General features: G+C 46.3%; 1 protein-coding gene across 1 annotated transcript in view; it reads right to left on the reverse strand.

The window, feature by feature from the left end:
* ABCC9 (ATP binding cassette subfamily C member 9) overlaps positions 1 to 16693 on the reverse strand; it is a 210267-nt gene that overhangs the window by 120723 nt on the left and 72851 nt on the right. Inside the window, exon 8 of the mRNA XM_082254775.1 lies at positions 12579 to 12755. Within this exon, the coding sequence (XP_082110901.1) occupies positions 12579 to 12755 (177 nt within the window). The remainder of the gene's footprint in view (positions 1 to 12578; positions 12756 to 16693) is intronic.

A 16693-nucleotide genomic window follows, 5' to 3' on the forward strand; every position in this document is an offset into this window, starting at 1 on the left:
CACTGGCAGGGAAGGCCCGGAAGGGGGTTAACACCAGGGGAGATCAAAGGGTTAAATGTGTGCCTAGGGGATGCTCTCTAACTGTGTGGGGGTTGTAATCACTGGATGAACACAGAGACCTGTGTTCCTAAATAGGAGGAACACAGGATCCCTGTGTTCATCACTGACAAAAGAGCGGTATGCCATGTTTACATCAGCAGACTGGGGTTCTGTCTCTGTGGGGAGCGAACGCGGATGCCTGGTGGACATCGCATCTGCCAGACCTGCTGATTGGCTCCCCCTCTAACCAATCAACGCGCCCCCACTATCTGCTACACAAAGCGACATACAGGTACGATGTTTCGCGTAACAGAGCCGACCTGCCACAGTATAACTAGGGAGGCTGGTCGACAAGTGGTTTAAACGAAACTGTTCCAGCGCCACAATGTCAGCACTGCAGCCGCTTCCATCTTCACCCATCTTGCTTCCGGGTTCGCAGACTCCGGCTCTGTGACTGGCCGTTCGTTCATGGCCCGGAAAGAACAGCACCAGTGGCTGTTCCTTCAGAGCGCATTCGCCAGTGATGTCACCGGCTGCATGTGATACAAATATCTCCTAAACGGTGCACATTTAGGAGATATTTACACTACCTATAGGTAAGCCTTATTATAGGTAAGCACCTATAGGTAAAAGTCAGGAAAGAAAGTTTACTTCCTTGTTAAGCTTTGACAAAAAAAAAAACTGGCAGCTGATTGGGTAGAGCTGCACCAGATTTTGCACTCTGCAGTTTTAGTAAATCAACCCCAATGGGTCAAGGCAGACTCTATGATCCTGTTCTGTTGAGTTTAGAAAGACCGGTTTCGGGGTTTCGGAGCATGCGTGAACCGCTCCTTGAAGGAAACCGAAAGAGGTTAGTGCCCCCCCCCCCCCCCTGCATCATCACGTTCGTGCGCCCCTCCAGTGAGGTATGCGCTTCACCGCTGCCTCAATCACACTGAGTCCCCTGATTGGTTCTCCCCTCTCCTGGCTGCTGGCTGGGACGGAAACACCTCGGACCCGGAAGGATGCCGAACTATGATAGGCGCTTACACCTCCATGTAATTTCTTAATTAAAATATGTGTCAATAAAATTATTTACATGCTCCACCGAGTGGAGCCTTTCTCTCTTTTCTGCATATGCAACAAAAGATTGCCATGACTTTTCCAAAACTTTTGGGATAAGTTAATTTTCCAACACTTTTCCAGGCCTGGAAAGTGCCATTTTAAAATCCCATGACTTTTCCAGGTTTTTCATGACCGTACGAACCCTGTATGTTTAAATTTACTTACTGCTGACAACCCAGGGGAGGACTGGGCCAGGGGGCAGGGGGGCAATTACCCCCTGGGCCTCTCTGATGCCCCGTAAAAAGGCTGCACTGCTTCTGCCACAGACATGCCTAAAGGATTCCTGATTAAGAAAAGTAAAAAATCCCTGCCGCTGACCTACTGAGTGCGGGTTAAAGACAAGGACAGAGCGCAGGCCTCCCCCTCCCAGCATGGATGGTGTAAACTGTGTCTGAGGAGAGGCCGGTTCACTGAAGCCCCAACCAAGCTGTCCCAGCTCCCCCCCAACTGCCCCCTGCTGCCAGGTCAGGAACCCAGTTTCGGCCTGTGAATAGAGAGTACCTGGAGCACAGCTTCAGCCTGGAATGGAGGTCAGGAGGAAGCCGGGATCAGGGAGAGTGAGAGGGGGACGAGGCGCTGCACCATGGGCCTCTGGTTTGTACTTGCTCCCTGGGCCAAGTATCAATTACTCACCATAAAATAAGTCTCTCTAAGGTTAGTTTTGAACTTTCATACTGTTAGTTTGAGGTCATGTCCCCGTGTTCTTGATCTTAAAGTGTTATTAAACCCAAAACCAAAAAATGTATTATATAGCAGCTTACCAATCATTAGATGTAGTAGCTGCATCAATTTTATTTTCTTTGCTATTTTTCCCCTTTATTTTAACCTGGTGATCTGACCAGTAAGGCTGGCCATACCTGTTCAATTAACTTGTACAATTTTCCTTTAGATTTACCAAAAATCTTATAATATGGGGTCAAAACTAAACAACTTCCAATGGTATCCAATTAGGCATGCCCTTACACTAAATTGTGCAAGAATAGTGAACATGTATGGCCAGCCTAACACACCTCCTGTATTAGTGAGCCACAACTCTGGATAAATGAGCACATTAGGCACAGCAGACATCAGCATTGTCAGTCTGTGAGGGGGGGGGGTATTAAATGTATTAGCAGATTTGAATAGACTAACAAATTGAAGCCAACCTCCAGCTCACACTTTCTAATCAGTTACAGCAGTATTTTCCTTTTGGGATAAAGGTTTTACATGAATGAAAAAAAGTTTAGCATTTTAATCACCCCTGCCACTGGATTGTCTCATCCATGTAAGCTGGCATATTCTGCTGGAGAGCTTGTGGTTTTTTAAAACAACAGACTTGCTGGCTTGATCACCAGATGAAAATAAAAGGAAGAAAGCCTAAAAAGGAAACTAATGCAGTCTGCACATTTCAGAATTGGTAAGCTGCAATATAAAAAAATGTTTGTTTTTGGGTTTAATACTGTTTTGTCTTCCGCATTCTGATAATACTGCCCTCCTGAACCCTTTTCACACATTTAAAGTGTCACTAAACCCACATCATAAAAAAACTATCATTACATAGTGTATTGCATGCTGTTCATACTCATTCAGGCACTATGAGATACATTTACTGTATTCTGCAAAAAAACCTGATTGATCCTGCTGCTCTCTATCTCCCCCTTCTGTCCATGTCCCCAATTCTGCTAGGGATTTTGCGGCTGTGGTGGTAGCTCTGCACATGCTCAGTTTTCAATGAGTTTCTATGCTGAGCATTTCCTCCCTATCACATCTGATTAGCCCATGTGACTATAGAGTCACACATGTGGGTGTATTTATAGTAGTAACTGATAACCCACTCCCTCCCTCCTCCTCCATATTTACTAACCAGCTAAACACAAGGGGGGCGGAATATTACATGTAGATTGATGAAGGAATCCCCTCCCTCTTATTCTAAGGCACAGACTAGAGGAGCGTGACACAGCCTGTAACTGGCAGAAATCCGCCCACACCATGTCATTGCCAAAAAATAATGAAGAAATGATTTCAAATATATATTCGTATGACAATTTAAAATAGTTTATTGATATTATTTATATATTTTTACTCTATATTTCAAAGGCTGTTTTTTTTTTTTTTTTTTTTGAACATGTGACCAGCAGCAGAGAACTAAAGGCTCCTCCTGCTTAAGCTTCCCTGCAGACAGACTGGGAAAGATCTGGGTCATGTCACAGCTGTATATTAATTAGGAAAAAGGTACTTGAATGTTTTTTTTTTTTATTATTAAAATAATTAAAATGCCATCATCCATATACAGAAATAGAAGAGACAATATAAATTTAAAAGTGTGTGTTTAGTGTCACGTTAATTAATTTAAAGGTTGCAGTCATGTTCTCTTCTTTCTTCAAGACTATACATTTTAAAGCTAAAGTTTAACCACTTCCGTACTGCCCACCGCAAATTTACTGCGGCAGGGCGGCCCGGCTGCGCAAAATCACGTCTAGGTACGTGATTTTGTGCAGGGGTTCTCGGGGGCGCCCGTGCGCTGCCGGAGTGCCTTCCCCGCTGTGATCAGACACAGCAGGAGCCAATCAGCCGTCCGACGGCTGCGATGGCTGCTGGCCAACCGCGATTGTGCAGGGGAATGACAGAACAGCCTTCTGCCTATGTAAACAAGGCAGATGGCTGTTCTGTCACAGAGGCAGAGAGAGATCTTGTGTTTCAGCAAAAGCTGAAACTCATATCTCTCTTTTTCCCTAGCACTTCAGTCCCCCACACAGTTAGAAAGTATTCCCTAGGAGCACACTTAACCCCCTGATCACCGCTGGGGTAGTGCTAAAAATCGCTGATCGCCGCCATTACTAGTAAAAACTACAACAAAAAAAAAGTCCATAAATCTATCCCATAGTTTGTAGACGTTATAACTTTTGTGCAAACCAATCAAAATACACTTATTAGGGTTTTTTTTTTTTTACCAAAAATATGTAGCAGAATACATATTGGCTTAAACTGATGAAAAATTTAGATTTTTTAAATTTTTGTTATTTATAATATTTTATAGCAGAAAGTAAACAATATTGTTTTTTCAAAATTGTCAGTCTTTTTGTTTATAGTGCAAAATATAAAAACCGCAGAGGTGATCAAATACCACCAAAGGAAAGCTCTATTTATGGGGAAAAAAAGACATCAATAATATTTGGGCACGACCGCAAAATTGTCAGTTAAAGTAATGCAGTGCCGCAAAAAATGGCCTGGTCATTAAGGGGATAAAACCTTCCGGAGCTGAAGTGGTTATTCTGCTTACATTTTGCCTTCCCTGGTTCCCCTTCCTCACCATAAACATGCAAAAAAAAAAAAGAGGTCATCACTAGATCACTATCTTTCCCTATGCAATGAAGGCAGATGGGAGAGGCCAACAGGGTAGCTTCCGTAAAACATAACAGCTACCAGACTCAGTACTCTCAGACCTGATGCAAATATGCAAGCAGTGGGATTGCTCTTGGGAGGCATTGCACAAATTTTAAAATACCTTGATAGGTTGATCTCAGTCTGGAGGAGTGGACGTCCCTAGGTAGGCTGCGGTTGCATGCAGACCACCCCTAAGTAATGCCCACATGTTATGCTAACCGTTCATGATTAAAAAAACAAAAAACCCAATGAATAAAAGTGCTAGATGCCTGCCACCCAACCTGGGGCCCGAGGGTTGCATGCGGCCCTTTGGTACATGATGTGCAGCCCTCGAACCTCCGTAGCCTGTAGTGGGAACACTGATTAGGATAATAGCATTGGTCTTTACTAGCCTCGTGTAACATGTTCCCAGTTTGATTTTGTCTTCTGCAGCATATTCTCAGGCGAAAATGTAGCATGTTCACACTCTCTGACCCTCATTTCCTCTATTACGTCTGCAGTACCTGACAGGCCTCTCAAGCATTACATATATTGAACATTATGTGCAGCCCTTTGGTGACGTCAGGGGCCACATTTAAGGCCCCCTTTAGCACATATGTTGACAACCACTGGCAGTGCCATCTTAAGAGCATTAAAGGGCCCTGGGCAATGCAGGGTGCTGGGGCCCCACCTACACAACTACCCACAAGAATAAAAATGCAAAGTATCAGTAAGACTATATTTACTGCTACAGCAGTGCCAGGCTAATGACAGCTTTCAAGTTTGGCGGCTGGCTCCAGTGAATACACACACGGACAGGAGTCGGACTCCTCTATCCTGTCCTGTGTGTGTTTTTTCCGATGGAGGCAGACAGGCATTCCTGTAGTTGTGGGCTCACCCTCAATGGCCCAAGTGGCCTGTTAGCAGTGCAGGGCCGACAAGCGCTTGCCACCTGCCAAGTTCAGCGGCGGGATGCACACGGGTATCGGGACTAATGCTTGGCTGGGGCTGTGCAGGTGGGGCCCCCAGGCAAGGTGGGCCCCTGGGCAACTGCCCAGTGTGCCCATTCGGTAAGATGGCCCTGACCACTGGGCTAGATGATGCTGTACGTCCTCCAGCCAAGAAATGAGTTGAGCTCCATCTGACTTGCTGTAGGTTCTTATGCACATTGCGAGAAGTTTAGTCTACAATGAAATCAGAGGAAGCTATTTAGGTACAGGAGAGGAGCCTGTACACCATTGAAGGGAAGGCTAGAGTTCTGCTTTAAGTTCCTACAGTCTCTCCTAATGTGTTTTTATCATTTTTTTGTATAAAAATAAATAAATAAATAGTAGGCAAACCAATAAAAAAGGGAAAGACAGGTGTGTATTGGCCTATCAAAGAGGGAACAATTGATGTCAGAATTTGGCCTAAACTGGATGATGATAGATATTGTGCGTGTTCCCAGTTCTCATGTATTGGCTACATCCAGGCAGCAGATGGAAGCCCAACTTTGGCTATCTATTAGGAGATACAGTAAATGCTACAAGGCTGCTCAGTTCTCCTTATCAGAGTCTGCTACATGTTTTCAGTTTTCCTCATTTTCTAGATTTCACAATGTGTTTGGCAAGGACAATGGCAGGTTTCTCACAGTGGAACGATCTCAAAAGATGAATATTTGCTACATCTAGAAATGTGAGTTATGCCTATGCAGAAATCGTAAAAAAAATCCTTTTGTTTTAATTCCTTAAAAAAAAAGGTGTTTCTCAGTGCTAAACCTTCCATCCAATTTCTAAATGGCTGCATTTCAAAATTTCAAAAGCCAGTATAAAGGAGTAGTAGTAGTAAAAAAAAAAAGCACTTGTGGGTTTAACTAAAAATGTTTTCTGTATAACTCTCCTTTAAGGGGCATGGTAGGGGGTGTGTCTTATGCCTACATACTTTTGCTAATGGGCCAGCACAGTGGCTAAGTGGTTAGCACTTCTGCCTAGCAGCAACTGGGTTGCCGGTTCAAATCCCAACCACAACACCAGCTGCCGGGAGTTTGCATGTTCCAAGTGAGTAAAATCAGAATGGTGTCTGAAAACATCAATAGTTGGGAAATACTGTATAACCAGGTCAGGCCCCCTGTATAAAACCCACGTAGGAGAAATTACCTGCCTAAGACAGCAGTATTACAATGACACTTCAATAAAGACATCTTGGTGGGGAAATAACAATGTACAGAAGTCTGACCTACACCCCTTTAGTAATTTCACCAACTTACAAGGGGCATGGGAGGATATCTCAAAATAATTAAACTGGAAGGCCCCAGAGATACTGTACTGGATTTGTGGGAACAAGAGCTCCCCTGAAACTGGTCAGGAGCCTGGGTCTTAGGTATTCTAAAGCCCTCGTTCTTTCTCCTTCCTATTAGTAATGGAGAACAACTGGGAGTCCCTGTGTATGAGAGGCTACAGAGAAAAAGGAGGGCACCTGACTTTCAGATAGGGAGTTGGGAAGACAATGAATGGCCCCCCAGAACCAGTAATATGGTCCTGCCACCTGGGCAGAGGATAGATCATACGGCTACCGTACTTCTATCTATATGCTTAACCGAATTATCAGGCTACAAGCTGTATTAGAAATCATTACTAATGAGTCTGCAACTTATCTGACTCGCTACACAAGGAACCAAGCTGTGTACCAGTATTTACCAGAATAGGCTTGCTTTAGACTATCTGCTAGCTGCAGAAGGAGGGGTGTGTGTTAAGTTCAATCTAAGTAATTGCTGTCTGAAGATTGATGACCATGGGAAAGCTATCAAAGAGTTTACGGACAGGATGGGAAAGCTAGCTCACGTTCCCGTACAGACCTGGGATGGGTTTAATGCTGGCAAGTGGGCTAAAAGCTATGTTAGGGGTAGCAATGGCAATACTGGCCACCTGAATTTTCCTTTCTTGCCTAATTCCCCTTGTGACTAGGATAATCCGAGGTTTAATTGAGGCCACTGTAGAGAGGAAGGCAGCAGGCCATGTGGAAGTACCAGCCAATAGCTCCCTGGGACAAACCCAAACTACTATAACTTCTTACCATGTCCCAGGGGCAGTGGCGTACCAATGGGGGGGGGCGGGGGGGCGGCCCGCACCGGGTGCCACGCTCTGGGGGGTGTCAGCCGGTGTCCTGCATGTGTGTTCAGACAGATCCCGCAGTGTGAAGGCAGCTGCAGTGGCAGCTCCTTCAGTCCGTGCTGCTAGCGGGGGGGGGGGGTAGAGCCTTGGCGGGAATACGGGGGCGGAGCCTCGGCGGGAATAAGGGGCGGAGCCGCGGCGGGAATAAGGGGGCGGGGCCTCGGCGGGAAGAAGGTGAGTGCCCATTGCCCAGGTGTGTGTGCTGGATAGGAGGGGGATGTGGTTGCTGCATATAGAGGAATTCATCTTTCTCTATTCTTCCTGCAGCTGCCTGCTGAATAACTGATTCTCCTCCTCTCCCTCCTGCAGGAAGAATAGGGAAAGATCAATTCCTCTATATGCAGCTGCCCCATCCCCCTCCTATACAACTTCTTTTGCTGGCCCCCCTCCAGTGCTCCTAATCTCCCCCCCTCGGTGCTCTTAGCCCCCCCCCAGTGCACTAGACCCCCCCTGTTCTTTTCCCCCCCCATGCTCTTCAGCTCCCCACAGTGCTTTCTCCCTCCCCCAAGTGCTCCCTGTCCCCCCCAGTGCTCTCCACCCCCCTGGTTTTCCCTGCCCGCCCCCCAAGTGCTCCCTGTCCCCCCCAGTGCTCTCCACCCCCTGGTTTTCCCTGCCCGCCCCCCAAGTGCTCCCTGTCCCCCCCAGTGCTCTCCATCCCCCTGGTTTTCCCTGCCCACCCCCCAAGTGCTCCCTGTTCCCCCCCAGTGCTCTCCACCCCCCTGGTTTTCCCTGCCCGCCCCCCAAGTGCTCCCTGTCCCACCCAGTGCTCTCCACCCCCCTGGTTTTCCCTGCCCGCCCCCCAAGTGCTCCCTGTCCCCCCCAGTGCTCTCCACCCCCTGGTTTTCCCTGCCCGCCCCCCAAGTGCTCCCTGTCCCCCCCAGTGCTCTCCATCCCCCTGGTTTTCCCTGCCCACCCCCCAAGTGCTCCCTGTTCCCCCCCAGTGCTCTCCACCCCCCTGGTTTTCCCTGCCCGCCCCCCAAGTGCTCCCTGTCCCACCCAGTGCTCTCCACCCCCCTGATTTTCCCTGCCCGGCCCCCAAGTGCTCCCTGTCCCCCCCAGTGCTCTTCACCCCCCTGATTTTCCCTGCCCACCCCCCCAAGTTCTCCCTGTCCCCCCAGTGCTCTCCACCACCCTGATTTTCCCTGCTTGCCCCCAAAGTACTCCCTGTCCCCCCCAGTGCTCTCCACCACCCTGATTTTCCCTGCTTGCCCCCAAAGTGCTCCCTGTCCCCCCCCCCCAGTGCTCTCCACCCTCCTGATTTTTCCTGCCCACCCCCCCAAGTGCTCCCTGCCCCCCCCCCAGTGCTCTCCACCCCCCTGGTTTTCCTGCTCGCCCCCCAAGTGCTCCCTGTCCCCCCCCCAGTGCTCTCCACCCCCTGCACCTTCCAACCCCCCTACAATGCTTTCCAAACCCCCTCTTAATTCTCTCCAGCCCCCCCCCCCCCACCGTGCCCTTCAGCTCCTCCAGTGCTCTCTGCTTCGTCTGTGCTCTCCGGCCCCCCTAGTGCTCTTCTATCTTCTATCATGTCCTCAGTCTCTGAGCATCTCTTGTATCATGTCTGTAGTCTCTGACCATCTCCTGTATCATGTCCTCAGTCTCTGACCATCTCCTGTATCATGTCCTCAGTCTCTGACCATCTCCTGTATCATGTCCGCAGTCTCTGACAATCTACTGTATCCTGTCTGTAGTCTCTGACCATCTACTGTATCCTGTCTGCAGTCTCTGACCATCTACTGTATCATGTCCTCAGTCTCTGACCATCTCTTGTATCATGTCCTCAGTCTCTGACCATCTACTGTATCATGTCTGCAGTCTCTGACCATCTCTTGTATCACGTCTGCAGTCTCAGACCATCTACTGTATCATGTCCTCATTCTCTGACCATCTACTGTATCATGTCCTCAGTCTCTGACCATCTACTGTATCATGTCCTCAGTCTCTGACCATCTCCTGTATCATGTCCTCAGTCTCTGACCATCTCTTGTATCATGTCTTCAGTCTCTGACCATCTCCTGTATTATTTCCTCAGTCTCTGACCATCTCTTGTATCATGTCTGCAGTCTCTGACCATCTCCTGTATCATGTCTTCAGTCTCTGACCATCTCCTGTATCATGCCCTTAGTCTCTGACCATCTCCTGTATCATGTCTGCAGTCTCTGACCATCTGTATCATGTCTGTAGTCTCTGAATATCTCCTTTAGCAAGTCTCCAATCTCTTACTCAAACTTAAACACATTGCTAATAATATTAGCTATCTATTTATGCTGAAGGTAGGACTGTGCAGGGGAGGCAGAGAGTGCAAAAGGGGGAACTGTGATTAGAGAGACGGAGAGCAGACTGCAAGGGGCACTGTGTTGGGGGGGGCTGTGAAATTTGTGCAAAAAATATTCTTGAACACATTACAATTTTTTGTGGGTGTTTTTACATTTTAAAGTTGGGGGGTGCCAGATATAGGATCCGCCCCGGGTGCCAAATGCTCTAGGTACGCCACTGCCCAGGGGGTTTCCCCTCTGAATAGCATCAAAGGGGGAAATGTGGCATCAGCTTGAATGCCTTCTAAGATGTTGAATAGCATAATTAGTAAAAACACAATGGTTGACTCTGACAAACACCAGTAGAACTACAAGGACAAAAACAGCCAAGCTGCAGCTGTTAGACCCTATTCTCTCCCTCTCTCTCTCTGTCTTCCTGTAACTAACAAGAATACAGATAAGTGTGAAACCGCGAATGTCAACTGCTCTGGATAAGATGTTACAGGAAGCATCTATACAGAGAACAATATATCCTGCTTGCTAGACTATTTTGAAAGTTTTATACAAAGGAAAATATGTATCTGTGACACAACTGCTGATATACATGTGATGTACACGACTATTTGGGCAATTGGCAATCTGAATTGAGTCTTGCTAAGTCTTCTTCCCTAGTGAAAGAAAAGGTTTGTTTTCCTGAAGTCTGCGTCCAAAGTCCATTCCTGGTTTCCCAAAAAATGTTGCTGCTACATTGGGAGGTAAGCAGTAAGGAATCATCTGAAACACTGTTGCCTCCAACTGCTGGTCCTCCCAGATTTGGATTGAGATTTGCTGATATGTTTACTGTTCTCCTGGCTGGAGAGGAAGCTGTACCTGGGGACCTGCAGGGCAACGATCTCCCTGGCTGGAGGAAGCTGTACTTGGGGACCTGCAGGGCAACGATCTCCCTATTTTTCTGCTTCCTTCCAATTCTCTTGGTAGAGAAGCAAGGCTTTTCTCCCTAATATAGGAGTGGCTTCCAGATGACTCCTCCCACCAGTCATCTGGGAGCCACTCCTATATTAGGGGGAAAAGCCTTGCTTCTCTACCAAAATGGCTTCTTCCATGCAGATACACAGTGCAGTACAAGGAATAATACATAAATAATGAGGTATAGATCAACTGAGGAATAGACAGTGCAATACAAGCGGTAATAAATAAACAACGATGAACAAATCAAATGCAGAGAGACCACAGGCAATACTGGTGACTAGACCTCTGCCTGCTTTTTTTTTAGCACAGCACAGTTTCCACTGTATGGGTTCTCTTTAACCTCACTTCGCTTTCTAGATGCTAAGACACATCCACAGCACTGTTAGGGACTCCTGAATCATAAAGACTTAGATTACACCAGATGCGCGAGAATGCAAACCCAGGGAAAACTTTGTTCAGTTTGGAAAGATTGAAGAAATGATAGGTCCCCCATTAAGTTTTAAAGAGGAAGGAAGCTTCATCTGCAAACATTTACCTATAGGTAAGCCTATACTGCAGGCATGTCCAACCTGCGGCCTGGAACCTCAGGCAATGCGGCCCACTGCCCCCTGACAATTTTTTTTTTGCTGGGGAGGAAGGAAGTCAGGTCGGGGGCACGGCCACAGCAGCTTCCAACTAACGGTAGGCAGAGGCTGCCTCAGAGGGGGGAGGAGGAGCATGTGCAGTGTTTCTGACTCCTACCACCATGACCACTTCAAATCACTGAAGTGGTCATGGTGGTTAGAGTGTTCCTTTATTATCGCTCAGAAGAAGTAAACCTCTGTATATTGATTCCATTTCATTTGATCATCCTCTAGTTGTGTTAAATTAGTGTGGGGGGGGGGGGGCGTGGCTGCGCGGGAAGGGGGCGCGGCGGCATTTTATTACTTATATACCTTAACTATAGTATATATTTAATATGCGGCCCGAGAAAATTTCTCTACACTCAATGTGGCCCAAAGAAGCCAAAAGGTTGGACACCCATGCTATACTGTAATAAGGCTTACCTGTAGGTAGTGTAAATATCTCCTAAACGTGTACCGTTTAGGAGATATTTACATGACATGCAGCCAGTGAAATCATTGGCGCATGCGCTCTGAAGGAACGGCCATAGGTGCCGTTCCTTTCGAGCCCCGTGCCGTGAACGTCATTGCGGCTCCGGCCAATCACAGAGTTGGAGTCCGCGAACCCGGAAGTAACTCCAGGGAAAATGCCAGCGGTGACACCGATGTGCGGGCACAGCTGTGGGGGCTTCGTTCTAAGGTAGGTATTACATAATGAGCTAGTATGCGATGCGATGCATACTAGCTCATTATGCCTTTGTCTTACAGTGTTTTTTTTTTTTTTTTTGGGTTTACATACTCTTTAATGCAGTCTGTGGGAGATTTACCCACACTTCCTGTTGGGACAGTGGGACACAGGTTGCAATAAAAAAAGTTTTGGTTAGAGCAGGGCTTTAGCATTTGCTGCATTACTAAGTGCCACCATGCCTTTTCAGATGCAATGTGTTAAGAATGAGCACTGTTGGATGAAAAATTCTGCAGAGAGGACTTTCACCTAACAAATCTCAGCACAATACAACCGTGATTGGACTCTAGTGAAAACACTGGACTCTTTGGGGAGTGTTGTATTTCCTTCACTATGTACAAGGGCTATTGTCGAGGAAAGTAGGTGTTGTGCTTACCAGTAACGCTCCGCGCAGGTTGATCCCCGTCTCTATGGTGACATAGTAGGAGGCCTGCAGGAACGTTCTTTGGAGGATTAGGGCCAGAAATAAAAGAACAGCTAATACGTAGTACTGCTCCAAAAATTCCTTAGAAGACATGAAGTAGACACTGATGAAATCCGTTTTTGGTAGATCCTGGAAAACACGTGAAAAATAAAACGTTAGCAGGATAACAATGACTAAATGAGGCCACATATAAAGTAGAGAAAGCAGGTCTGTGAAATGGAAAAATATTTATGAAAATCTGGTAAGTGAAGAGAAAGCAAAGATGGCTGATCCAAGCAGGAGGTGATCTAGGCGATTTGAATCGCGGAGCGCAATGTTGAAACTGTGTCAGGAGGATGCAAGAGAGTGAAGATTTAAAGCACAGATGGCAGGAGACAGAAGTATTAATAGCCTTCTTTTGCATACAACTTTTTTTTTACATTTTTAGGAGGCAGCAGAGTTTCTTTAAAATTTTGGACAAAAGGGAGATCTGGACAACAGAAGCACATAAATCTGAACTTCCCTTCACGCTTGCACAGTTGTAAAGACTACTGTACTGCAATTGCTTACTATGATTTCATTGCACACTGTGAGCTTCTCACAATGTACATTTGAAGCTGCAGCAAGTCAGATAGAGCCTGCCACATGTGGGCATTACCTAGGGTGGTCTGCATGCAAATACCTTTTGGCTAAGATCAAGGGTAGTATCTGATTTTATCAGTTGTTAGGGAGAGAACCCTGACCCACTTGACCAGTTTGGGGGGTCAGTTAGTACTTCCCTAATGTAATAAGGTGGGAATGGTGGGAGGGCCTTTTTCCTCCTGGGTTGAATCTGGCCTTATGCACAAGGCTTGTCCCTAGTTGTAGGCAATGCTTTCCCTAAGCTCTCTACGTTCTGATACCTTTTTGTAGAATTGAGAGGCACTGGAGAAGCCTGTGGTGTATGTGTCCCTGGGGTGGCAGTCCAGGGGGTGCCGTATACTCACTTTTAATAGGTTCACTTTGAGTTTATTGGCACCAAAGTCACTGCACCATGACACACATTTTTAGCACCTGCCTCTAAGGCCAGGCCTTTTGGCTAGGACCAGAGGAATTTTTAATTCCTGGCCGAAGGGTCTACCGTTGTATTGCACCATGGCACTATTGCACTTCTCCACTTCCCTTTCCTCGCTTTTATTTGTGTGTTTGTCACGTTTGTTTTTTCTTTGTCGCACGGTACACTTTATTTCACAGTTTGATTAGTAGGGTGTAGGTCCTTAGGCCTGCCTTGAAAGTCTTGGGAGGGAGTGGATATGGCCTTCTGGCTTAGTTCACCCTCACTCATGGGGTCTCCCTTCAGGGGAGCTTCACCTAGTACTTGGGGTTTGTCTGTTTCGGCAGACCTCCCAGAGAACAAGGTTCACCTGGTTTCGGTTAGTACTCAGTCCCTGTCAGGAGAATTGCGCCCTGGGAGATCAGGGTAAGGGCCCTCTCTCTTCGGAGGAGGTCCATGTGTATGCCCCATACACTTTTTTTGTGTTCTCATTTTTATTTTGCACCGGGTGTCAGTCTGAGTGTGTTTCACACACCACAGGCAGGCTGCCTAGGAATGCCCGCTCCTCGAAACTGACATCCGCTCACCTATGCATTATATTTTTGCATAGCTTCTCCCAAGAGCCAGCCCACTGCTTGCATAGGGGCTGTGGGCTCTAGAGAGGAGTACTGAGGCAGGGTGCTCTGATGTTTTCAGAAAACTATGCACAGCACCCTGTCTGGCCCTCCTACCAGCAACAATCTGCCTGTAAAGCATTGAGAGGCACAGATATCTATTGATGACATCACTGGGTCTAAAATAAGTTAATGTAATGAAAACATACAATGTTTTCTTTATAAATTTCTTTAGCATGTTAATGCGGAAGAGAGAGAAACCAAGAACGGCAAAATAGAAGAAGCAAACAACGACTGGAACAGATAATTCATCAATTATATGTTCAAGATATTTATGCCCTGTTGTCCGGATCTCCTTTTGTTGCCCGACAGCTTTAGGCTCTGATGAAGGCCCCCAGGCCACAGATTTATCACAGATACTGTGATCAATAAATTACAGATGGACTTTAATACATGCAATCTCATTCATATAAGTTACATAGTTACATAGTAGTTGAGGTTGAATAAAGACAATAGTCCATCCAGTTCAACCTGTGTAGGTGTATGTGGCCGTAATCATCTCTCATACCCCTTAATGTTCTGATCATTGAGATGTACGTCCAAGAGTCTTTTGAAAGCAACCATACTTCCCGCAGAAACCACCTCTTGTGGTAGAGAATTCCACAATCCTGTAGCCCTAACAGTAAAGAACCCCTGCGTCGCTTCTCCTCTAATCACATTGTATTCCCTCGAGTCCTCATGCAATCCTTTCGACTGAATAGCTTTTTTTCTATGTTGAGATCACCATTGAGGTATTTATAAATTGCTATCATGTCCCCTCTCAGGCGTCTTTTCTCCAGGGAGAATAAATCAAGCGATTGCAGACGCTCTTCATAATTAAGGTCCTCCAATCCCCTAATTAGTTTAGTTGCCCTTCTCTGGACTCTCTCCAGCTCCAACACATCCCTCCTGAGGACTGGTGACCAGAACTGGACAGAATACTCCAGATGTGGTCGGACCAGAGTTTTATAAAGTGGTAGGATTATAGTTTTATCTCTGGAATACATCCCTTTCTTTATGCATGCTAATATTCTGCCAGCTTTGGCAGCTGCCGCTTGACATTGCATGCTATTGCTTAGTCTATCCTCTACCAAGACTCCCAGATCTTTCTCCATTTTTGATTCCCCCAAAGGTTCCCCCCCCCCCCCAAAGTGTATTGTGCTTTTATGTTTTTAGTCCCCAAGTGCAAAACCTTACACTTCTCCACATTAAACCTCATTTGCCATGTCATTGCCCACTCTGTTATTTTGTCCAGGTCATTCTGTAGGATATCTGCTTCATGCCGTGCAGTTATTGCCCTGCCCAATTTTGTGTCATCTGCAAAAACTGATATAGAACTACTGATCCCGTCCTCAATGCTGTTTATGAATAAATTGAACAGGGTTGGTCCCAGGACTGAGCCTTGGGGGATCCCATTTACCACCTCAGACCAGTCTGAGTATGCGCTATTTATTACCACCCTTTGGACATGCCCTTTTAGCCAGTTCCGTATCCAAGAGCAAACCTTGCGGTTGATGCCTGCAGACCTTATTTTGTGGGGAACTGCATCAAAAACGCCTTAGCGAAATCCAGGTACACCACATCCACTGGTCTCCCCCTATCTAGCTCACAGCTCACCTCCTCGTAGAATGTTAAGAATTTTAAGGCCTGGTGATTTATTTGTGTTAATTTTATCCAGCCTTTCCCTGATTTCACCCTCTGTTAGCCATAGCGACAAGTCCTGTGTATTACTACTAACCATACAGTCATGGTCAGTGTACCCCTCCTTTTCCTGTGTAAAGACTGAGGAGAAAAAAGCGTTCAGCACGGCTGATTTTTCAGTGTCCTCTGTAACCATCCTCCCATCATCGTTAATTATGTGTGCAATATGCTCTGCCCTAGTTTTTTTGCTGTTGATATATTTAAAGAATTTATTTGGGTTCTTTTTACTATCCCCCGCTTTTTGTCTCTCAAAGTTGATTTTAGCCATTTTGATTTTGTATTTACTTTTCTTATTTGCCTCCTTGTATTGCTCGAAAGCCGATACTGTGCCCTCTGATTAATATTTCTTGAAGGCCATTTTTTTTACCCCTAATACATTTTTTAACATTACGGTTTAGCCAGCCAGGTTTGGCTTTGTCTCTTCTAAATTTATTTTCCATAGGAATGCACTGCGAGATGCATTTGTTTAATATGTTCCTAAAGCATTCCAATTTTTCCTCTGTGTTCAGTGTTCCAAAGGTTTGGTCCCAGTTCCTGCAATCCTGATAAGCAGTTCTGAAAGGGGTTGCAATACTTTCCTGCACAATCAACAGTTAAAACAAGGTTTTTGCTAGTTGAGAACACAAGAAGTGACCAAGAAAGAAAAATGTAGTGAGTTTTTATATACGGTTTCAATAATCACAGTTTGGAGTAGGCTGGGG

This window comes from Pelophylax lessonae (genome assembly GCF_965119305.1).
Source record: "Pelophylax lessonae genome assembly, chromosome: 4".
NCBI classification, from domain to species: Eukaryota; Metazoa; Chordata; class Amphibia; order Anura; family Ranidae; genus Pelophylax; species Pelophylax lessonae.